This window comes from Olea europaea, chromosome 6 (assembly GCF_002742605.1).
Source record: "Olea europaea var. sylvestris chromosome 6, O_europaea_v1, whole genome shotgun sequence".
Taxonomy (NCBI): domain Eukaryota; kingdom Viridiplantae; phylum Streptophyta; class Magnoliopsida; order Lamiales; family Oleaceae; genus Olea; species Olea europaea.
This window is the reverse complement of record NC_036242.1, coordinates 28,422,802-28,447,004: the sequence shown is the minus strand read 5'-3', so window position 1 is coordinate 28,447,004 and position 24,203 is coordinate 28,422,802. Positions and strand designations below refer to the sequence as shown.

General features: G+C 35.4%; 4 protein-coding genes across 5 annotated transcripts; 2 read left to right on the top strand and 2 right to left on the bottom strand.

Moving 5' to 3' along the window:
• Positions 1–6: 6 nt before the first annotated feature.
• Positions 7–1,800, bottom strand: LOC111396345. Its single transcript, XM_023022758.1, has 2 exons — positions 1,688–1,800; positions 7–1,244 (listed from the first exon to the last, which is right to left on the bottom strand). Exons 1-2 carry the CDS (start codon positions 1,695–1,697, stop codon positions 199–201), a joined length of 1,056 nt encoding a protein of 351 aa, XP_022878526.1. The 5' UTR covers positions 1,698–1,800; the 3' UTR covers positions 7–198.
• Positions 1,801–5,110: 3,310 nt separating this feature from the next.
• On the top strand, positions 5,111–7,450 carry LOC111396344 (trifunctional UDP-glucose 4,6-dehydratase/UDP-4-keto-6-deoxy-D-glucose 3,5-epimerase/UDP-4-keto-L-rhamnose-reductase RHM2-like). Of its 2 annotated transcripts, none has more exons than XM_023022756.1 (2): positions 5,111–5,237; positions 5,815–7,450. In XM_023022756.1, exon 2 carries the CDS (start codon positions 5,828–5,830, stop codon positions 6,989–6,991), a length of 1,164 nt encoding a protein of 387 aa, XP_022878524.1. In that variant the 5' UTR covers positions 5,111–5,237; positions 5,815–5,827; the 3' UTR covers positions 6,992–7,450. The 2 variants fall into 2 exon arrangements, with proteins under 2 accessions (XP_022878524.1, XP_022878525.1); XM_023022757.1 differs by lacking the exon at positions 5,111–5,237 and adding an exon at positions 5,285–5,531.
• A 7,888-nt stretch (positions 7,451–15,338) lies between these two features.
• Positions 15,339–18,799, top strand: LOC111395360 (C2 domain-containing protein At1g53590-like). The gene is made up of 7 exons (XM_023021333.1): positions 15,339–15,438; positions 15,507–15,688; positions 15,789–15,847; positions 16,335–16,458; positions 16,749–16,767; positions 16,913–17,028; positions 18,431–18,799. Exons 1-7 carry the CDS (start codon positions 15,339–15,341, stop codon positions 18,797–18,799), a joined length of 969 nt encoding a protein of 322 aa, XP_022877101.1.
• A 2,122-nt stretch (positions 18,800–20,921) lies between these two features.
• LOC111395359 (pentatricopeptide repeat-containing protein At3g14580, mitochondrial-like) lies at positions 20,922–22,201 on the bottom strand (the record flags this gene model as incomplete). The annotated part of the gene is made up of 1 exon (XM_023021332.1): positions 20,922–22,201. A coding segment is annotated over one exon (822 nt), but the record flags the coding sequence as incomplete, so codon positions are not given.
• Positions 22,202–24,203: the final 2,002 nt, after the last annotated feature.

The following is a 24,203-nucleotide window of genomic DNA, read 5'->3' as shown; positions in this document are numbered from 1 at the left end:
TCTAAATATATGAATCCCTCCTTGCAAAACTAACCGGATTGGACAGATGATTGAAAGTGTATCCATAGCTATTCAAACTTCAAAGCATTCAGCTTTAATAAATCACTTTCTGGTTTGGCAGTAGTTCTGATTGAAACAGTGTTCAATGGTGTTCTCTCAGGCCGAAGAAAGGGAGAATGTGACCATGCCAAATACTGATCAATTCAAGTGAGATTCAAACCAGTCAAAGATTTGCTGAGACTGCAAACTAGTCATTTCATGATAAGCAAAAGCAAGATTCATTTCCTCCTGAATGTGATTAACCAATGATTTATCTGGAAGAAGAATATTTCTCTCCTGAAGAACTGTTTTCCAAGGTATTCTACGCCCATCATCTCTCATATAACTATTTTTGTCAATAAAGCCCTTTTCTGTAAACAAATCAAACAATTTTCTTGAAAGGGTTAGATCAAGACCTGGGATTCTGTTAGCAAAAAAATCAGGTGTTAATGGGAATTCCATGCATTTAATTTCTGTGACATCAACACCTTTCTCCCTCAGAACTATTAAGTACTTTTCAATCCTCCGCCTCCTATTTTCATCTTTCGGCATGTGCACAAAAAGTATAGGTGGGTAATCCTTTGTAATTTCCATGTGACCCAACACCCCTTCAGCAATCATTAGAGTAATACCTCTGAATCTCATATCTGTTGCAAGTACTGAGACAAAATATCCGCCCGAGGAGGCACCCAAAGCAAAAAGAGGCAGCTTTTCAAGATTTTGTTTCACAACCCAACTCTCAATGATGTCTTTGACAATCCGTCTTTCGGTCCTAAGTGACCAGCATCTTCCATTACTTGATATGGAGAGGACAGCAAAATTTCTAGCCAAAGCATGCAGCACGATGAGCCTCTCTTCAGGTAAACCAACACAGTTTGAGCATTTGGGTGACTTATCCCAAAAATTTGCTGCTCTACCATTACAACCATGGGACAAGAAGAGCACTGCCTTAGGCGAGTCAGGTATCTGCCATATAAAATCAGTCCCATTCCGGAACTCTACATTCGGGTCTAATCGAACCAAAGAATCAAAGCTGTTCCATTTTTGGTTCAAAATCTCAGACATAGAACTGGATTTATCAGCATTTTTTCCAAACAACGCCAATGCTACCAATATTAGAAGCAGCAATGCAACCAAAACTGGTAATCGAGCATTTGATGTACTGTTGGACTGCTTCAATAATCTTTTCCCACGTCTAAACATGGCTGGAAAATATAAAACGTAACACCATCATTTTCTCCCCCACAAAATTTTGCAGTAAGTCCAAAAAACAGTAGAGAAGATCACAGAAAAGCATGCTGGTTAATATTCAGGCGGTAACAAAAGCATGATCTCTACTTGTATCCAAAAAGGAAAGTAGAGAACAAAATCCACATTTCACCTTAAAAATTAAAAATGCATTCATAACGTTTAAGGGTTTGGGGCCTTTATATTCAGACCAGAGTTCCCCTAATCTATTTTGACAAAATTAAGCACATCACCTTGAATTATAGCTAATCCCATATGTAAAATGAATGGGGAAAACCGAAATGCTTAAAATTATAAATTTCCGATTGAAAGGTGTTGTAAATTCATCCAGACTATAATAATTGACAGAGTAAATAAGACGCATCAACTCCCAGATAGTAAATTCAGAATTTAAGAGTACCTGGAACCATTAATTAATCCAAAAAATATTGCAAAGTTAACAATTTTGCGAGGTTTTTAATCTACTTTTGCTGTGCGGAAATTTTGGTCGCGGTGTGCGTGCCGGTGTGGGTGTGCGTGGGCGTCGAGGGAGTTAATTGTTCCAATGGTCACTAACCTTAGAGTCATATCTTTGATTGGTGACTGAAGTTTAAAATGTCTAATTTTGCTCATTGATCTTAAGAACATGTCTTCGATTGCTCGTTCAATTTTAAAATGTCAAGTTTTGACTGCTAAACTTTGAAAAATATTATACATTACTCACTAATATTTGAAAAATATTGTACATTACTCACTGAATTTTGCAAAATATTGTACATTACTCATTGTAAACTCAATATTTTTCAAAACTCAACAGTTATACTAGTGAATAATGTACGTTATATTTCAAAGTTCAATAGTCAAAACTCTACATTTTAAATTTCGGTGAGCAATCTAAGACGTGGACTTAAATTCAATGAGCAATAGAAAACATTGACATAAATTTAGTAATCAAAACTCAACATTTTAAACTTTAGTGATCAATTAAAGATATAGGCCAAAGTTCAGTGACCATTGGAACAATTAACTCGCACCGAGGTGATAGTTGACATGGATGGGTAAGCTTGATTGGATGATAAAATTTTCTAACTCCTTAATATGTATTTAATTATTAATTGTTTTAAGTTTATTTGTGCTCTTTGAGCCTTGAGAATCATTTTTCTATTTTTTTATTTTTTAAGAGGAGAGTAATAAGTCATTTAATGATGACAATGGTAAGAATAACAAGTTTTCTTATATAAGTGAAATATTGATTGTTATGACTGAAGCTAAAGTAATAATGTGTTACAAATGAAAGGAAAAATTTAATAAATTAATTGCTGGAATATAGTGAAAGACAGAATTCCTCGTTATAAGTGTGTTGGTTGTGTATTACGTAAAGTGGATTAGCTAGGTAATTGTCCCTATATATATAAGCATCCAATCAAGAGCTTATTGCCTTTTGTCCAATCAAGTGATAGTTCTGACTACGATCTGTGTGCTATTATCATGTTTGAAGAGATTTAATTAGACGTTGAGTTCGCCTGATTGATTTCACCTTAGCATATAGTTGTAACTTAGATCATGATTATAGCATGTCTAGGCAATCGTTACTCTATCTTGATTGGTGGATTGTGAGAGGTTGGCGTTAGAGTTGACACTTGTCCTTTTTAGCAGTGATCGTTTGAATTGCGTCGATGTCGTTGAAAACACTTTTTCAATGGGGTTAATGATAATGTTACAGATGATGGTGGACTCATGTCAAGTTCAATGGATGAGGTTTTAGTTTGACCTCATGTTTTAACTCGAGGATTTTTACAATTAATCCCCTTCTGATCCTTTTTGATGTGGGTTTGAGATTTTCATGAGCTCAAAACATTATCGTTGATGATGGATTATGCTAAACAAAAGGTAGAGGATACATTTGTTACATTTCTTAAATTTTGGAGATATAAAATGGAAATTTCCCTTTAACTTTTAATAAAAGATTTAAAAATTTTATTCACATTAAAAAGGGGTGAAAAAATGAGAGAAAAACAAAATCCAAAAATTGAGGAGTAGAGGAAGATACTTCATAGGTAATTGAAAAATGAGTTAATTGTTTCAATAGTCGCTAAACTTAGATTTATATATTTGATTGCTCATTGAAATTTAAAATATCGGATTTTGATCACTGAATTTAGATACACGTCTTCAATTGCTTACTAAAAGTTCAAATGTCGAGTTTTGGATACTGAACTTTTAAAAATATTGTACGTTACTCACTAACATAACTTCTGCCTCAAACTTCTAATGGAATTGGTAATGTGGCTGATGGAATGCATACTTGAAACTTCGGTACGCAATTAAATTTTAAAATGGTCGAATTTTGGTCATTAAACTTTGAAAAATCTCTTCTATTGTTTACTAAACTTTGAGATGGTCAAATTTTGGTCACAAAATTTTGAAAAAACATCGAACTTTTGGCCACTAAATTTTGAAAAAAAGTCTTCTATTGCTAACTATATACTTGGATTTAACCACACATTTTCAAAAAAAATCACAATTTAAAAACTCGATAATCTCAAATTTTAGTGGCCAAAATTCAACTATCTCAAAGTTCAATAGCCAAAATTCGACCACCTCAAAGTTTAGTGAGTATGATCGAGTTTTTGTCACAAAATTTTGAAAAAACGTCTTCAATGGCTCACAATAAATTTGGATTTAATTAATATTTGTCATTAAAATTTGGTTTTAATTAAATAAAAATTTATTTTTCTCTCCCTTTTTATCAAACATACATTTTTCAATAAAATAATATTACATTTAAATTTTAAAAAAAATCCTTATTTTTAACCACACATCCTTTAAAAAATTATTATTCATTTATTATAATTTAAAATAATGGAGCCCGAACAGTGGCTTAACAACAAACAAATTCATTATGTGTTGTTATAAAATTCAAAAATTATAATGAAAATATCTTCAAATTCTAAAAATATAAATTACATTTAAATTTAACTACTGTGTAATTGAGTAATCATTCCCATTGGTATAAACAATACTTGCAAAATTGTGCAAAAGAAGTGACTAATAATTACAATGAAACACACAATATGTTTATCGTAAACATTAAATTAAATCCGAATTTTTTTAATAACGAATTTTGGACCTTGTTTGATGGCCATTATTTAAAAAAAGATTATTCTTAAAATAGTGATTTTTTAGAGAATACGTGGTTACAAAGTTGGAAAAAAATTTGAATTTACGTTCAAGATATTTTATTGTATGGATATGTGTTTAAATCCAAATTATAGTGAGTAATAGAAGACTTTTTCAATGTTTAGTGGCCAAGGTTCTACGTTTTTAATGTTCAGTGACAAAATTCGACCACCTCAAAATTCATTGAACAATATAAGACATTTTTCAAATTTCAGTGAAGAAAATTCGATTATCTCAAAGTTTAACTGTGCAACAGGGTGTCACGTGTGCATTCCGTCAATCACATCATCAATTTTGTTAGAGATTTGAGACGGAAGATATGCTAGTGAGTAATGTACAACATTTTCCAAAATTCAGTAATCAAAACTTGATATTTTAAACTTTAATGAACAATAAAAAATATAGACCTAAACCAGTGATCAAAACCCTATCTTTTAAACTTCAGCGAGCAATAAAAAACGTGGGCTTAAGTTCGGTGATCATTGAACAATTAACTCTTAAAAAATTAAAGGAAAATTCTGCATGTACAAAATTTTTATTCACAGAATCTGGTCAGAACTCTCACTTTGCGCAGGCCCCTTGCGTGATATAAAATGCCAAAAAACCAATCACCCACCCTACCAATGTATCTTTTTTCTAAAATACCTTTGAGCAAAAATTCTAAAAGTGTAGTGCAAGTCAAATTTAAAACCAGGGGCGAGGGCGACGCCTATATATTCTTCTTCTCTCAACCTTTACCTTCAGTTAGGCTATTTTCTCGCTCTTCGTGTTCAACTGAAAATCATTACTGTGTAAGTGCATTATTTCCTCCTATCCAAGTTCGTCCGAGACAATATATATAAAAAATTATGTAAAGATGCCAATGTCAGTTTGACTTTTTCTATTTTTATGAAGATTCAATATTCATGAGTTTCTGATGAATTAAACCCCAATTCCCACCTTATGATTTCACTTTCCATTAATTGATATCTTTTTTTAAACACGAATTTGGTATATATGAGTGTTTATCAAAGGCCCATGTGAAAATATTTCAAAATTTTGAATCTGTACTCGTATTTGGAAAATCTGCATATCGTCCCAAAGAGGTAAAATTTTTAATTTATTTTGTATGCAATATGTATGATCTCTGTCGGCCTCAAGAAGCTTTGCTCTTTTCATGGGTTCTCGTAATATTCTGTTACAATTTGATCCAATGCCTGTAATCCGGTGCAATGCAATGCAATGCTCAAAATCTGGTTGCTTGAGAATCTGAGATCAGGGGATTGAATTTTTATTTACTGTAATTCGTAGATCTCGGAATATGGTATTGTTTTTTACTTTTTTGGTGTTGCTAAATGCTTCTAACTTATGATATGAATGTCCTTTCAGATCTCGTTTCGATATGGCAAATCATCAACCGAAAAATATTCTGATTACTGGAGCTGCTGGTTTCATAGCATCCCATGTCGCAAACAGGCTAATTCGAAATTACTCCGAGTACAGAATTATTGTTCTTGACAAACTGGATTACTGTTCGAATTTGAAAAACCTTGATGCCTCGCTATCATCACCAAATTTCAAATTCGTGAAAGGAGATATATGCAGTGCCCGCCTTGTCAATTATTTACTTGATACAGAGTCCATTGACACAATTATGCACTTCGCAGCACAAACTCATGTTGATAACTCATTTAGTAACAGCTCTGATTTTATTAAGAATAATGTTTACGGGACTTGTGTCCTTCTTGAAGCTTGCAAAACTTTTGGTCAAGTTAGGAGATTCATTCACGTCAGTACAGACGAGGTCTATGGCGAAACAGATGAGAATGCTGTTGTGGGAAATGATGAGAATTCACAGCTTCTCCCAACAAACCCATATTCAGCATCCAAAGCTGGGGCTGAAATGCTTGTCTTGGCATATGGACGATCATATGGTCTACCTGTGATAATCACAAGAGGGAACAATGTTTATGGGACACATCAATTTCCTGAAAAGTTAATTCCTAAATTTATGCTATTAGCAATGAAAGGAAGGCACCTTCCAATTCAAGGTGATGGGTCCAATATTAGAAGTTACCTCCACTGCGAAGACGTTGCAGAGGCTTTTGATATCATACTCCACAGGGGTGAAGTAGGTCATGTTTACAACATAGGGACAGACGAGGAGAGGAGAGTTGTTGATGTTGCAAGGGATATTTGCAGGTTATTTTCATTGAATCCAGATGCTGTGATAAAGTTTGTGGAGAACAGGCCCTTTAATGACCAAAGATATTTCTTGGATACTCAAAAGCTGAAAAATTTGGGATGGTCGGAGCGTACTGGATGGGAGGATGGTCTAAGGTTAACTGCTGAGTGGTATATGAGAAATCCTGATTGGTGGGGAGATGTTTCTGGGGCATTGCTCCCTCATCCAAGAATGCTATCCATGCCTAGGATCAAGAAAGAGAAGAACTTTGGTGTTGGAACTCTTGAGTCGTCCTATGTGCTAAATGATTGTGGCCAGGATGGTCAGGATCGAATAACATATCTTAAAAATTCCATCACTGGACATAAAAGCCGTCTCTGACATTCTCGATTTATGATACAACTCGTGATGGTCTTTCTGGAAATCTGTGAGAACAAGTGGTATATGGGGTGCTTTCTTCAGCAGTTGCAGTATTTGTATATTTCAGAAACTCGTTGTCTTGATGGCACTGGAAGGACTCAGTTATTTATTTCACAGATGATTCTGCTACCAGAGTTTGACTTGAACCAGGGTGGTGGAGCTTCATGATCTGTTAACCAACTTATTGCCAACGTTAAATTGACAAGGTTCAGCCACCAAGTTAGTGAGTCGAATGATCTCCAGAAAGTCGAATAAAGAGTTTACCCAAGTTGGTAGTATACTCCAAAAGTAGATAGAAAACGAACATCGCTATTGATCATCCTTATTGAATGTATTTATATTTTATGAACAAAAGCTAGTGTAGTCGATTGCTTGCCCACCGTTAGAAATGATTTTTTGAACATGTTTCCATTTCTTGTATATTGTTTCTTCGATTAGACTTGGCTCTAGATGTTCTTTATTTGACTTGCCTTCTAACTTTGAGTGCTGAAAATTATGTCAAATTTTTTTAGTGCTATTTGTATTACATTATAAATAGTTTGATTTAACATATAACAACTATTTCTTGATGGTAGCTTGCATGAATTATGTACCACTAAAATATTACATTAATAATTTTCATACTATTTTCGTGCAATTCTATAGATATCACACCTGAGATTGATACTGTTATTTTCGTGCAATTCTGTGCTTCAAACACATTCTTAACATATTTGTTTAGATTAATGTTTCAATTATGAATCAACACAACCAGGGGGTTCCCATAGGTCACTTGACCCTTCAGTTTTTTTTTTTTTTTTTTTTTTTTTCGGCCTTAGTTTTCGGGCTTACTATGGAATGTCAAACGAAGTTGAAATATTACATTTTTAATATTATTTTAAAGTACTCATGTCATAGTATTTCACGTAGTTAATGGTGTGCTAAATGACCAATCATAGCAAATGTTACGACGCGTTAAAGTAGGTCGTTCCAAACTAATATTTCGAGAATTTTAATAACAAGCTAACTTTAAAAATTTTTCGACGATTATATGCTAGCCGTATCCATAAATATTCTATATCCCCTTGAATCTCATTTTGAGAACTCTATGATAAATATATTGAATGATCTAAATGAATATCGAAAATAGTTAAATGTACATCAAAAGTGTATACCAAAAAGAGACATATAACTCGTCTTTTTTGAAAAAAATATCAATTATTTTATTAATGCTTATTATTTTTGTGTGACAAATTTTTCAATATAATTTACATCATTTTATTAGAAAATTTTATATATGAAAATTTTTTAGATGTAAAAATAATCAAGATAAAAAAGTAGTACAATAATTTATAATCCATATAAAGTAATAAAAGAATTTTCGTCACTTTTTAAAAACAAATTTGATTGTGACCCCCTAATGTAAAATGTCTGTGTTCGCCCCTGAACACAACTCCAAATAAATTTTATTTTGTAGTGATATGAAGTATATACAAAACTATATCAATTTTGATCAACCGTGTTCGTAAAAAAAAAAATGCGAAAAGCTTGAGTCAACCAAAAATAAATTTTAAAAGCATTTTTGAAAGAATTTGATGCTATTCTAGTGAAATTGTGTATAAAGTTATTTTCTAAAGAGTAATTTCAAAAAAGATTATCTTTAAAGATAAGTGAGTTTTGTTTATTCAAAAGGAAATCTATATATTTAACAAAATAAAAAAAAAATTTTATATTTTTTTCTATAATTTCTTATTAGTCAAGAATATTTAATAAAAAGAAAAAGGAAATTAGGATAAAAGAGGGGGTATTTATTTAAAAGGATTGGTCAAACTAAACATTTGTCCAAGAAGACTAAGAACTAAAGCTTTTAGTCAAAAGGCCTAAAGTCATTATATATGGAAAAAGGACTAAAATATCCTTGTATGTAAAATGATGTTATTGCCATAATTTTCATTTCAATTTCCTTTCAACCCTAATCTCCTTCCCTCCTCTATGAACGACTCGACTACGGTAGCTGTCTCCATACTAATTTTCTTATCATCATCTTCTTCTCTAATTAATGAAATCACAAAATCTACATTCTCATTCCCTTGAATATTCATTTGGTTGAAGTGAATAATAAAGTCTTGCTATATTTTTATTGGGCATTTGGAGAAGAATAGAGGGTATGGTAAATTTTCAATATTTGAGCCACTTTCTTTTTCCATTGTTTTGAATCATCTGTTCATGTTGTTGTATATGTGTTTGTGGTGTTCATTTGTCAATAATGATTTTGAATTCATTTTATGATTAGATTGGATTGGATCTTTAAATGAGTTACTTTCCAATCTTATTCTCATTACCCCTTATTTGTTTTGGTGCCACAGTTGGTTTGTTGCTAACTGCATTTCCCTCCTTCTTTCTCCTCATGTATATGAATTTAACCGGGCATCTATCATTTTCCCCCATCCCGAAAGCCACATTGTCCTCAAGGTGGAACTCGGGGAACTGTTGTTGGATGATGTTGAAGGGTTCCCATGTTGCTTCAAAGTTGGACAAGTTCTTCCATTTGATCAGTACTTCCTTCCCTGCATTGGGTGGCCCTTTGTCTAACTTGTAGGATTGCCTCTGGTTTAACTTGTAACTGTTCTTTTGCCTCAAGTTGTGGGGGAAGTTGCGAGATGGACTGACTAGAACCAATAGCTTTGCAAAGCTGGGAAACATGAAAGATTGAGTGTATGGCTGCAGTAAGGGAAAGCTTCAATTTGTATGCTACCTACCCCACCCTTGCTTCTACTTCAAACGGCCCATAATATTTGGAAGACAGCTTAGCATAGGGACGAGTTGCCACAAAATTCCGACGATAGGGACATAATTTGAGATATACCGTGTCCCCCACTTCAAATTGCATCTCACGACGATGCCCATCAGTTGCCAATTTCATTCGTTGTTGAGCACGAGTTAGCTGACATTTCAATTCTTGAAGAGCTTCATCCCGTTCTACAAGCGACCTTTCGACAGCTGAAACGACAGTGAGACCTTTCTCAATAGGCAGAATGGAAGATAGGTCGCGGCCATACACAATCTGGAAGGTGATGTGTTTTGTTGCGATGTGGAAAGAAGTATTTTATCAAAACTCCACCCAAGGTAACCACTGACTCCAAGAGCAAGGTTTGTCGGATGTAAAACACCTCAAAAATGTCTCCAGTAACCGGTTCACGACCTCCGTCTGTCCATCCATTTATGGATGGTAGACTGTGCTACACTTTAAGCTAGTTCTTTGAGCCTTAATAACTCTGTCTAGAACTTGCTCATGAACACTTTATCTCCGTCAGAAAGAATTGACTAAGGTATGCCATGCAAGCGGACTATTTCTTTGATAAAGATGGCTGCCACAATGGGAGCGATGAATGGGTGTTTTAGGCCAATAAAGTGGCCATATTTGCTCAGCCGGTCAACTACCACCAGAATAGTGTCCTAACCTCCTGACTTTGGCAGTCCTTCGATGAAGTCCAAGGAGATATCCGCCAAATTGAATCTGGAATGGGGAGTGGTTGTAGATAAACCTTACACCGAGCTACGAATTCACGAACATCTTTCTTCATCCCGCTCCAATACACATCTCTGGCCATCCTTTTGTAAGTATTACAAAAGCCTGAATGCCTACCTATTTTGGTGTTATGGCTTTCCTGTAATTCTATTGTCACAAACAGGGAGTGTTTAGGCAACACCACCTTTCCCTTATATAGCAATGGCCATCCAACAGTGAGTATCCCTCCTTCATAGTTTATCCTGACTGCAACTCCATTACTAGCTTCCTCAATTCTCCATCTTCTGCCACTTCTTCCTTGATTTCCTCCATGTGAACCACCCTAGGAATGGTGATGTTCAAGAGGCTTAGAGCTGGTTCCATTCTTAAAAGAGCGTCTGCTGCCTTATTCTTGAATCCCGGGTGATATTGAATCTCAAAGTCAGAACCTAACAACTTGGTCAGCCACTTTTGATGTTCATTGCTTCCCATGCCCTGTTCTAGGAGAAATTTCAAGCTTCTTTGATCTATTCTCACTATAGAGTGTCGGCCTAACAAGTAGTGACGCCATTTTTGAATTACAAACACAATGGCCATCAATTCTCGCATATATACTGACTTACGATGCGCATTCTGGGGTAACATCTGGCTGAAATACGTGAATGGATGCTAATTCTACATTAAAATTGCCCCCAACCCGTGCCCCGAAGCATCAATTTTCACAACAAATGTCCGTGTGATATCGTCAAAGAAAACAAGTACAAACTTCCGAAGGTAAGGTTTAAAAACTTCATTCGTGAAACTTTGAAATGTTGTCGGTGCATTAGTCAGCCCAAATGGCATGACTAGGAATTCATAGTGGCCCTCGTGAATGCAAAAAGCCATTTTGGGAACATCCTCTGCCCTCACCCTGATTTGATGGTACCCAGTCTTTGAGTCAAGCTTCGAAAAGATCTTGGCCCCATGTAATTCATCCAAGAGTTCGTCGATCATGGGAATTGGGAAGCTGGCAGGGATAGTAACCTCGTTGAGAGCGCGATAATCCACACAGAACTGCCAACTACCATCCTTCTTTTTCACCAATAACACAGGGCTTGAAAAGGGGCTGAAACCCGGCTGGATAATTTCTGCAGCTAACATTCCTCTGACCAGCCTTTCAATCTCATTTTTCTGGACATACAGATAACGGTATGGCCTAACATAAACTGGGGCTGAATTTAGTTTTATAACAATTGTATGGTCTTGAGCTCGAGGAGGGGGTAGTTCATCGGGCAATTCGAATATCTCTCGAAACTGTTGCAACACCCCGGTGTACGAATTAGTACCACTGTAGGTTCACTGTTCACCCCCATACTTCCAAGCTCCAATAGAACCCCTTGTCCCTTATCCTTGATTGCCTTAACCATCGACTTCAGAGAGACCTGTGTCTTATGCAAGCTCGGATCCCTCTATAATACTACCGATTCACCAGACAATTTAAACCTCATTGTCAATGTACTCCAGTTCACCTACATCTTGCCCAAGGTTTCTAACCATTTCATCCCCAATATCACATCTGTACACCCTAATTGCAATGGAAGAAAATCATGTACGACATCAATACTTGGCGCAAAGTTACGGTCACTCCTTTGCATATATCGCCACCCCTTACTAACAATCCAGTTCCATGAGAACTTCATAGCTAGTGGTGTACGTGACTGGCAGCACTAGTTGACCCGCTAGCTGTGCTGAAATAAAGTTGTGGGTAGCACCATAGTCGATCATTACTAACACGAGTTGTCCCTAAATGCTTCTCGTGAGCTTTATCGTCCGTTGGGCCGTGAGGCCCACAATCGAGTTAATCAACAACTCAACCAACTCGTCCATCTTTGTCCCCTATTTCACCTCCTTCGTCTCTTTCGGACAGTCCCCGTCCTCCTCCTCTTGTACCACAAGGACTTGGAGCTCTTTGTTGTGACATCTATACCCTGGCCTATACTTTTCATCACATTTATAGCAGAAACCCTTTTCTCTCTTCAGCTGTAGTTCAACGTCCGACAATTTCTTGATAGTCGGTGCCATCCTTGCCGTCAAGCATGGGCGAACTACCATCGCTACCCTAGGAGTGGTTGGGTTTATCATATTTGTGGAGTGGGAGCCAAGTGCATGGTCATAAGAAGTAAATTGTGGGCTGTTAGTGGTTGGGCTGGTGTATTCCATCTTTCCTTTATTTTGCCCATAAGACATAAGAGCCTCCTTCAGTAACTCATTCCAATCTTCCAGTCGTTGGGCCAAATTCATGATATAGCCCAACTTACGAGGTTTTTAACATCCTCACCCTCAGCCTGTATAGGGGCTTTCAACCCATTAATGAAGTTACTCTCCAATACGTCATCTGAAATTGTCGGTAAAGGAGCAACCAGTACTTTGAACTTCCTTCGATACTCTTTGACAGTCCCTTCCTGCTTTAATGCCAAAAGTTTTCCAAAATTGAGCACTCTTGTCAAGGGGGAAACTGTTTTAGCAGCCTTTGTTTCAACTCCTCCCAAATTCGGATGACTTGGAGGCTATCTTCCCATTGATACCAAGCTAGTGGTTTCCCTTCCAAGCAAATCCCTGCCGCCTCTACCTTTTCCCAATCGGATAATAAATTCATGGTAAAATACCTCTCAGTTCGAAATATCCATTCATCAGGGTCTTCCTCGTTAAACATCGTCATTTCCAGCCGTCGGAATCGATTTTCCATTTTCCACAGATCTTCACTGAGTTCCCTGCCTTCCGACCTAGCTCTCGTTCCATTACACTTGGCCAGCGTCTCTGAGGTGATGGTAGGTTTTACAGAACCAGATGCTATTCCTTTTTTCCTTCCAGTCCATCTCTATCCCTTCCCACTTCTTCATGATGAATTCAAATTGTTCCATCATTGACGATAGATCCCTTTGAATCCTTGTCCTCATGATTCCAATTTCTTCTTGTATCTCTCCTTTGATCCTATCCATTCGGGTTTCCAAGGCATTCACTCGATCAGTGATCATCATACTCCCAAGGATGATGCTCTGATACCAAATTGTTAGAACCCTAGGTAATAAGAAGAACTCAAGATTGGAATTACTATTATTTATTGAATGAAATTCTGGAAAAATAAATAAAAGGGAAGCAGATCCAAGGCTTTCGAGAGATCTGGTCCCTCCCAAGAGACTCAACAAACATAAATGAATAAAATAGCTCACCCTCCCATTACATTAATAGACATAAACCCCCAGAATCAATTCCCTAAATTACCCTTCTTAACTAACTAACAGCTCCGGTGCCACAGTTGGTTTGTTGCTAACTACATTTCCCTCCTCCTTTCTCCTCACGTATGTGAATTTAACCGAGGGTCTATCAACGAAGCACGGTATAATAGTGAAATATAACATTTTTATCTATATTTCAACAGTTACTACTAGGGTTTGGGGTTGATTAAGGTCAAGCATAACTTTATGTAAGCATGGTTTGGAAGTGTCTATAAACAGTTAAAATTAGAAACAAATTAAATGGGTGGAGGATAAGTGGGTAGTACTTATAGGTCCTTCGAAATATATGAATAACAAGTGGCTTGAATGTTTATAAACACGAGCCAACACAGGCATCTCCTGAAAATTGGCAGAAGGTTAAAATGAACCTTGTCTTGCCTTTGTTGGGGTCTTAAATAAATATAATAGTTGGGTTATGAGGTCACTGAAAAGATGGGAGGAAGGCAGTAATGAAAAGAATGAGTATTAATAGAGAAGGTGTGATTGAATCGATACTAGAATTAATTACAAGTTTTAGTTGATACAAGATGTAAGACTCCGTATGGCTAATTTATAAATGGTTTATAATGAGGAATAATAGAGGGTCTTATTAAATGTGTGGACAATAATGAGCAATGGTTATGAATGTGCAGTTGAAATTAATGTTTGACTTTGATTGAGTTTATAAACCATTAAAAAATTTGTATCCAAAGGGAGGCTACAATGTTTGCAAGTGCTTGGTGAAGCTATGGTTTTTAATGCTATTTATGTGGTATGCATCCCCATTTGCCTCTACATTGTGAGTCACTTCAAACAATTTCAGAGTTGTGTTTATGGGTTTCTTTGCTTGTTTCTTACATTCCGAATGCTCCACAATTATCTAAGATGAAATGTTCACAGATGCCAATACTTGTCCTTTTTGTGAACCACAGGAATGCACTTCAAAAGAATTTTCTCAAAATGTGACATTCCTCATGCACTGCACAGAGTGAAATTATTCTAGAACTCTCAGCGCATAGGACTAGAGAGCAAAGCTGATCAGAAATCTTTTATCAGTTTACAAATAGGATATGTCTATTGGTGGACATTGTCACCTAGATACTTGGGTCCTGAACCTTACCACACACTAGGAAGTAATTATGAACAATTTCCACATAGAGCAACACCCAAATTTAAATAAGTTGCTTGACCAATGCAGCATTTATATGTGAAACCAACCATTTCAAAATGGTTGAATTATATTTTACGTTTTTGTCTGCATCTGAATTACACGTGAATCGCTTCACGTGTACACCCAAAAGATGTTTGAAAGCCAACCAAAAAACTTGAATTACAGGTGTTTTCTTTGGGGTTTCCCAATATCATTCTCTTGTGCTCAGTTACTAGAAAGCAAATGTCTTCAATAAATGCAGAGGTGGTACCTTTTCTTTTAAGTACATGTTAAACTCAATAGGATTAGATTTGAATCTGAGATCAAATTGAATGATTATATGGGTACACAATACAAGAGTTTGATGGTTTTTGCAAAGTTTAATGTCATTCCTACACTTTACCGATTTCTCTTTATATGTTAGGAAATTGGTTCTCAATTGATGCCAAGGATCCTATTGCCTATGCCATAGTGGAAATTCTTGAAGGAGCTAACATGAAGTCATCAGACTTAAATGGTAAGCTTGAAGTACTCTGATAATTATGAGACTAAAATTTTGTGATTGTAACTGGGAGTGATTCTCAGGGTTGGCCGATCCATATGTGAAGGGACAACTTGGCCCTTACAGATTTTGGACTAAGACTCAGAAGAAAAATTTATCTCCAAAATGGTATGAGGACTTCAAGATCTCTATCTGTACATGGGAGTCGCCAAATGTGCTCATAATTGAAGTTCATGACAAAGATCATTTATTTGACGACCTATTGGTGTATGTTATTGTTACTTCAATATATATACTGAATCATGCATGACAATGTTTAAATGCTTTGTTTCTTAATGAATAATTGATCTCTTACTTCCATAAAGGAGCTTATGCTTTTTATTTCACAACTATCTATGGCATCTCTTCTCCCTTGTAAGATATTGTTCTATCTTGGATCCCTTCTTATCATTTTCGTTCCATGCATTAATTTTGCAATTAGAAAAGCTTCTTCATTATGTAAAACTTATTACTCTATTTGATGAAGGAAAATTTTCCTTATCTCGAAGGATTCTGGATGAAGTTATCTACCAAAATTATTCCTAAGAGATGCTTAATAGTGTAAAACTTATTACTCTATTTGATGAAGGAAAATTTCCATGCTTTCTATTTGGCAATCCAAGTATCTTGCAATTAGTTTTTGTAGTCTCTAATATCCCATACATTATTAAAAATGTATCTGTGTTCAATACAATCATTGATTGCATCTTTATTTTGTTCCTTATGATCTTATTATTGTCTAGATGCTAATAGAGTAGAGATTCTGATAACAACTAAATATTTACTGCTTTAATTCGACTTTTCCTAGAAGCTACTGTTCAGAGTTTCCAATTTTTTCTGTGTACATTAAACTAATAATGTAAATGGTGCAGAAATTGTTCTGTAAACATCAATGATGTTAAAGACATACAAAGGCATGACATGTGGTTGTCCCTTGAGAACATAAAAATGGGAAGATTGCATCTTGCAGTAACTATGTCCGAAGGCGATACTAAGGTATCTTTTGTTTGTATATGTTTATGGCCGATGAATGTAATGCAAAATGCTTAGATGCTTGACACTTCCTTTGAAGGTCACACCCTATTTCTCTTGATTTTGAAGCCCTAAATACTGGCAACTATTTGTTTGTCTGGAGTTGAAAGCATATATAGAAAAAAATAGTTGATTTTCTTCTCTCTCGATGTTGAATAGGTACATTCCCTGGAGCGTACATACATAATTAATTGGCTAATTGCTGACAATGTGTGTTAATTATGTATGTAAAATTCAGTTATTAAATGATGAAGGCTAAGGATCAGAATAAAGGTCATTGTTTTACTGTCAACTTTTTTATCACGATTGTGGTTCTTTTCTATTTCATTGGACTTATATAAGGAGAATTATATATAGGAGGAAAATGATTTCGTTATGTACTGCCACAGTTTTGACTTTGTCTTTCATGTGTCTACAGAAATAAATGGGTATGATAAACTGTCTCTGCATGTATCTACACGCTTGTGGGTTGCCATATATGGGTTGCCATATATGAGTTACCATATATTTGTATTTATGGTTGAAGAGGGACGGGTTGTAGATTTTTCTGTAGCACAGACACTTCAACTAGGATAATATGTTCCTGTCCGATACCTACACTCATTGAACACTCTTTGTAAACATTTTTTTTTTATCAAAAATATTTTAACAAAAATATTTCAACAAAAAAAAATTAATAATAACTATGAAACTAAATTTATACTATATAGATAAAAAACTCTAGAGAAGTTTAGAAAAGAGAAATAGAAGAAAAGTTGGCCGCTGGTGCTGTGCTGTAAAGAAAGTAAAATAATAAGATGCAAATAAAAGAGTTTATTCTATGTTAGTTAATGAGTCGTCTGTAAAATGGATAATTATTGTAGCCCTATAAGCATCATTTGGCAATAACCAATTTGACCAATATTAGTAGATAAAATGATTCCTTTCACTCCCAAACAATTGTATTAAGCAGCAAACAAAGATTTAAGGTATCAAAGTATGAGAAAAAGGAATGACATGATATGTACACAACAATATTCTCAGAGTTCTTTTTTTGAACATTTCAAAAGTGATGTAGACTACTATTTTTCTTAGTTGGATCTTTTCAGTTGTGTTTATTGAGTTGCTATTTTTTATATTGCAAATTATTTCCAAATCTAAGTGTCAACTGAGGACTTCTTATTTTGGTTTAATAAATAGAGAATAGTTCATCATACTAAGCTTGAACATGTTATTTCCCTTAAAAAATAAAAAATAAAATAGATTTCTAGGTACTTGTTTAATTTAATCATTTTACCATAATTTGTTCTTCAAAATTTAAAGACACCTGGAAGCTTGTTAATAAAAAATGTTTGAAGACTAGATTGTGGGATGCCATTGGACATGCATAAATTTGGATAATGACTTTCATGAGCGCATTAATTTCATTACCAGAAATTTATTTCTACTTCTATACAATATTAAAGTTCATTGTTCTAGACCAACAAATTGTTTCTATATTTTTGAAGTTATGGGAGCAAAAATTAGTTATGAAGTGCTATTTTACATTATTTTCTCACATAATCTGAACGTGCCAAGTTGCCGATGATCAAGACACATAAGAACTTTTGAGATGGATTGCAAATGTGAAATTCTGATTAATGAATTCATTGCTCAACGATTACTTTCATTAAAAGAGACAGTGTAAACATATGAATTGTGGCATTGACCATGCATATGTTGATCTTTGAAATTAATGTGGAGGGTTAATTTTGAGATATTGAAGCATAGTGCTCTGAATCTGATTGCTCATGGTATATATTGGATAGCTGTAATTAGGGTCTAGCAGATGGGACTTGATCTAGAATAAAATGGGCTTAAAGTGCTAGAATGCAACGTTATATACAATTATGTTTATGGTCAAAATGTATGATCCAGTATGACTTTTGAGATGCTAAAGTCGGTGATTATTTTTCAGTGTGCAGAAAATGTATGTAATATAGAAAGTATTGACAAAGTGCTAAAGGAAAATTCAGTCACAGATGATGCTTCTCAAAGAGGCTCCTGTTACAGATTATCTGAGAAATCTCCCAAAGTTGTGGACAAGTTTGAGCCAATTGACATTGAAGGTCAACGAAAGACTGGGATTTGGATTCAGCAGCCAGGTAGTGAGGTTGCACAAGTGTGGGAGCCACAGAAGGAGAAGAGTAGGCACCTGGAAACTCATCACCTTGATGGACAAGTTCAGGCTGAAGGTGGTGATCCAGCTGGATCTCAAGCATCAACCGCTAGTAGCACTGATGAAAGTATGGACAGTAATAAACCTCATTCAATAAATCCATTTTGAAGGGGCTTACGAAAGATCAACTCTGTGTTCCACAGGAGCCCACGAACCCCACAAACCAAGGAGAAATCGACGTGTCTCATTGAGTCTGAACCTGTAAAATCTCCACATGCTAATATTAAGGCCTTAAATAACAAGGAAATTGGTGTGAAATGGATAGTGGATGATACCATTACTACTCCTCATTCTGCAAAAGGCTCCAAAAGATTATGAAAAAGAGAATAGGGAACGAAATGGGCCAGACAGTCCACAAAACGGGAATGCAAAGGATATGGCCAAGGGCATTTTGAATAATAACGGAAAAAGATTGAAATATGCACTTTCTCGAAAAGAATCAAGTCAATCTAGAACTGACGCGGTATCGACGTCATCAGATAATGACACTGCTTCATAGTATGATTCTTCTGAAATATCATCTCTTCCATCAACAACAGACGTTACACTTGGGGTTACTGATTTAGTCATTCCAAGTTTAGTTGTTTATAGTGCAGCATCTCGTTTCGGCAATGACTCTATCAAGATCGAGGACAATGTCAATCAAACTGATACCCTTTCGGGTACTAATTCTTTCAAGTCCAAGGATGATATTGTTCAGACTCGAAATGAGCCTACAATAAATAGTATGGAACAGAAAACCAAAGTCATTCCAAAAAGAAATGAGCCTATACTAAATAGTATTCAAATGAAAACCAAAGCCATCGCAAAAGATTCTGAGACGATAAATCGATAACAAATCTGAAATGATGAACTGGTTAACTCACATAGACGGAGTGGATGAATAGTTATAACAGTTTGTAAAGGCATATACAGAAAGATGTTTGGATTGAAACGTACCTTTAGTAAACAGTAGATTTATTTTTATTTTTTATTTTGGTTGTTTGGGTATATTAGTTGTTATGGTGTTGTGTCTGGTGTATATGTTGTTATGTTGGACTTATTTAGTTGAAGTTTTTACTTAAATTTGTGCAGTATTCGTACATGTTGCTTACAACTTTTCATAAATTTGTGCACTTCTGGTAAAATTGTACTATGTTTGTGCATCTTTCCACTTTTTATTAGGCATTGCACCAAGCAAATTTGATAATAACTTTATTACCTACCTAACCTATTTTAATTAGGACAAATAATTCCTTTGCTGCTTACCAACACCAAACATCGGTTCTTGCCGAAGTCAAGAGCCATATGAATAACTTTATTGAGTGAATATGAATTTAGCTTCAACATTGAATATTTGGTGCATTGCTAATGAAAGTCCCGTTTGACATGGCTTTTACTTTTTCTAGAAGAGTTTTTGGAAAAAATTACCTTAATTTTTGTTTGAAAATTAATATTTAAAAGCACTTCCCATTCAAGAAAGTACTTTTAAAGGAAGCCACATTGAACTAACTTCCTTTAAGAGTTCTTCCAACTACCAAATGAACCTTCACCAAATAAGCCAAATGGATTCAAAACTAGCTTTTGAATATGTAAGAACTTTCACAAAATTAGCCAAACGAGTTCAAAAACAGCTTTTGAATCTCAAAAGCTACTTTTAACTTTTCAAAAGCCATATAAAATTGTCACGAAGACAACTTGTAATCCAGGTTGGATGATCCTCTTAAAAATTCGTGTCTTATCTAAAAGGTAAATCACCTAGCTTGGAGAGCACTTGTAACCCAAAGTGTGCACCATCATATTTGTTGGCAAGTGCATTTTACCTAATAAATTTTCAATATACTCTAGTAAGATTTCAAGAATATATAATGAGTTGAAAACCTATTTATTTATATCTTTAGAAGGACCAAACTTCGTAAATGAGTCACTTAACAAGTAACTGACGAAGTTTCCACGGTATTACACAAGTTGGTACAAAGTACTAACTATGTTGATGAACATCAGCCAATTCTTTGTCCATCGTTCTGTTCCCACTACAAGAGAGAATCACAATACTAAACATTAGGGGCTCAAAAGTCCGTATTTAAAATTTGAAGGTTGAACACGCGATTAGCCAAACGATCTAAATGTTGGGAACTGTTTAAGCACTTCATGAAGAAAAGAAACAACCCCCCATCCCAACCCCAAACCCAGAGTCATCTCCAATCTGAATCGTAAAACGGAAAAAGAAATATTGAATTTGCTACCCAGCTGCCTATTACATTTCCTTCATTTAAATCTACTGGGAAGATCTCCACCTATATTCTTACACTAGGAAAAAAAATAGTTACATGGCTTTATGTTTCTATGGCAATTCTTGAAAACATCCTAACATTTGCTGGATAAACTGAATAATCATCACATTCTTCATATGTTCCTTTTATTCCTGGACTTGTAGGTAGTAATATGTTCTGTTTCCTGCAGGAAGGTGCAAGCAATGGACACACTACATCGACAGTATAAATAAATTTGAATCTGTGCTTGTCAAAAGTTGGATTGAGATCTCAACCTCACTCATTGAATGGGCTCATCTCCTCTCAGTTGTTTCAATATGAACTAGAGAAATGGAAGACACTCCCTGTCCAGAGTCTAGACATAGATCTGTCAACTATTTTGATAGGACAAAGAGCAACAATTAAACAATGTGATGATCTTTGGGTTCTTACATGACTAATTTTTTATGATTTCTTCGTAATAAATATGATCAGGATTAATCATATGACTATTCAAGAAAACACAATGAAGAGCTCGCTTCCATATTCCCATTTTTGGCCCAAATCCATGCCTTATCATTTGCCTCAACGCCCAATCTAAATCTTCCCCAAGATTCTCACTACAAAAACCATGTATCACCAACTTATAAGACTCAAAGCTCGTTATCAACCCTCTGTCACTCATCTTCCTCATAAAATCCTTTGCTTCAACAAACCTCTTCGCATCAAGCAAACAATACAAAACCTCTTGATAAGTCCCCGAATTTGGATCACATCCTTTTAGCATCATCTTGTCGAAAAGCTTAATCCCCTCTTCAACTCTTCCTCGTTTCCTGAGCCCCAAAATCAAGATGTTAAACACTATTGCATCTGGCTCCACACCCTCCATTTCCATCCTTTCCAACAAATTAAAGGCTTCATCAAGATGACCACGCTCACAAAGCCCATGCATCATAGTCGAAAAGGTACGCACATTAGGCCTGCATTTTTGCTTAGGAAATTCATCAAGCACGGAGAAAGCAGCTTCCATCTGCCCACACCCACACAACCCTTTAATGATGATATTCAAACAACAAGCGTCAATCTCTACACCCAACTCCGAAGCTCCCATGTAAATGTCGTGCAAAACATCAAATTGTTTGGTTGAGACTAGCAAATTCAACACAAAGTTCAAGGTTTTCACACTTGGCCAGCTTTTGTAATTAGGCATATCGAAGAGGGTTTCAATGGCCCTGTTTATTCTCCCAGCTGAATGCCAATAAGGATTTTGATTGGGAATTATTTAAATTGGTTTTGCAAAATAGGAGATTACACGTGAATAAATAATAGGAAGAAATGGGTATTATCAAATGATACAAATAAAGTGGGTTAAAATTATATAAATTAGTGGGCTAAAGATTAAAACAAAAAAATAGTTGAGGTGGACTAGTCCATTGAATTTTATTGTTAGTGGGCTAATAGACTACAATTCATATGCAATTTTTTTTTAAAGCATCTGGGCCTAGTCAACAGTGGGCTCGTCCCTGGTGGTTGCTGCGGAAGGAAGATGAGGTTGGGGTTAGGTTAAATTGGGTTTTGGTATGGTGGGGTGGAATGGGTTGGAGGAGATGAACAGTTCATGTTCCTTTTATATTTTTATTTTTTATTTTAATTATTTAGAGGGAATTTACCGTACTTTGAACGAGGAAAAATAGTGTATGAATGAAACTGTCCCTCCTTAAAAGTTACTTCTACATTCAGTTAAAAGTTATAAAAGTAGTTCCAGAGATAAAACCATCTATTGGTTAAAAACAAGAGAAATAGCCAACACAATTCATTCTTCAAGCATCCAATTGTAGAAGGATGGATTAACAACCTTCATCATATTCTTGAAATTACATGCATAATTTTTCACAACTTGGCAAGGTAATAAATCTACATGATCTGCTGCCAAAATGGGGCTTGGTCAAATAGGATTCTGTTGCAGTGACGTTTAATAGAGAGAAATTCCAGGCAGTTCATCAGGTTTAATTACAAAATCTGTGTAGTTTGCATGTCTTTGACACAGAGCTAAAGGAAAAGCTTTATGCAAGCCTTCATCAAACCATTTCTGAATAAAGAATAAGTTCTCTAGGTTCAGAATAGCCACTTCCGATTGAGAAAATGCATCTTGGTCAACGCTACCAATATTTTTTTTTCTGGAGTGGAAACATCGATCGAAATAAACAACAAAACTCATGTAGGATGGATTGAGAAATTCAGAACCTATAAAAGTTGAATAAACTAGCACAAGCAGCAGAATACACAAAGTAAAGAAACAGCTAGGGGAGAAGAAGAAGGAGAGAAGGGGGGAGAAGAGAAGAAATGACGGTGGAAAAGAACACTCCTGCAATAGTCAATTCCTTCTATCATATATGTCTTTCCACTAAACATTACAAAGGCTATATATAGAACTACAAAATGTAAGAAAATGATTGGGCATGGGCAGCCCATGGGTAATACAAGTCCAAACATAGATGGATAATACAAGCCCAAAAGTATATGTCCTCATCAACTATCTCGAGGTGGGAGAAAAACTCGACTCTGTCGAGTAAACAAAAAGCAATGGCTATAGTCAATCAAATACTCAAAGTGTTCCAAATCAAGCCAAAGGGGACGATCTTTCTGACGAGCCAAATATCGAAACTCAATAAATGACGACAATGTCAGTTGCAAATTATCCCCAAGTTTATGATCTGACCACAGTGAACTTGGTAAAGCACGATCTTGTTGATTTCTATAAAACTTCAATAAATTTGGATCACTCTGCTTAAGTCTTTCTCCGAGAATCCATGTACCTTCAGAATCAAGTTGATTCACCCAACGAACAAGAAAGCATCGAATCTCTCTATCATTGGTCAACACAATTTGTTCATCTAAAATAACATCAATTTTATCTTTGTATGTTGTGACATACAACATTTGAATAGACCTAGCAAAAGACTCGGTGTGGGAGCTCCCATGTGGAGATAGAAAAGGATCATCAAGAGGGTCAAAATAGCATTTATAAGCAATGTAGTCCTTTACAAATAAAATAGGGTGGTGGTCACAATGTGATGAAAGATTATTGATATATGCATTTGGACCAACATACTTTAAAATTTCATAAGGACCAGCATTACGGGCTTGCAATATAACATAATCCATAATATTAAATTCAAAATGTCGTTTATGCAAATCAACTCGAAGTTTATATGATGCATTATTTGTTTCAAGTTGTTTATTGATCTCAATATGTCATGCAGATGTGGTACAACTACCTC

Coding starts and splice junctions, on each gene's coding strand:
- LOC111396344 (XM_023022756.1), top strand. CDS start 5,828: ATGGCAAATCATCAACCGAAAAATATTCTGATTACTGGAGCTGCTGGT.
- LOC111395360 (XM_023021333.1), top strand. CDS start 15,339: ATGTTAGGAAATTGGTTCTCAATTGATGCCAAGGATCCTATTGCCTAT. Junction 15,439..15,506: donor GAAGTCATCAGACTTAAATG/GTAAGCTTGAAG, acceptor AGTGATTCTCAG/GGTTGGCCGATCCATATGTG. Junction 15,689..15,788: donor ATTTATTTGACGACCTATTG/GTGTATGTTATT, acceptor ACTTCCATAAAG/GAGCTTATGCTTTTTATTTC.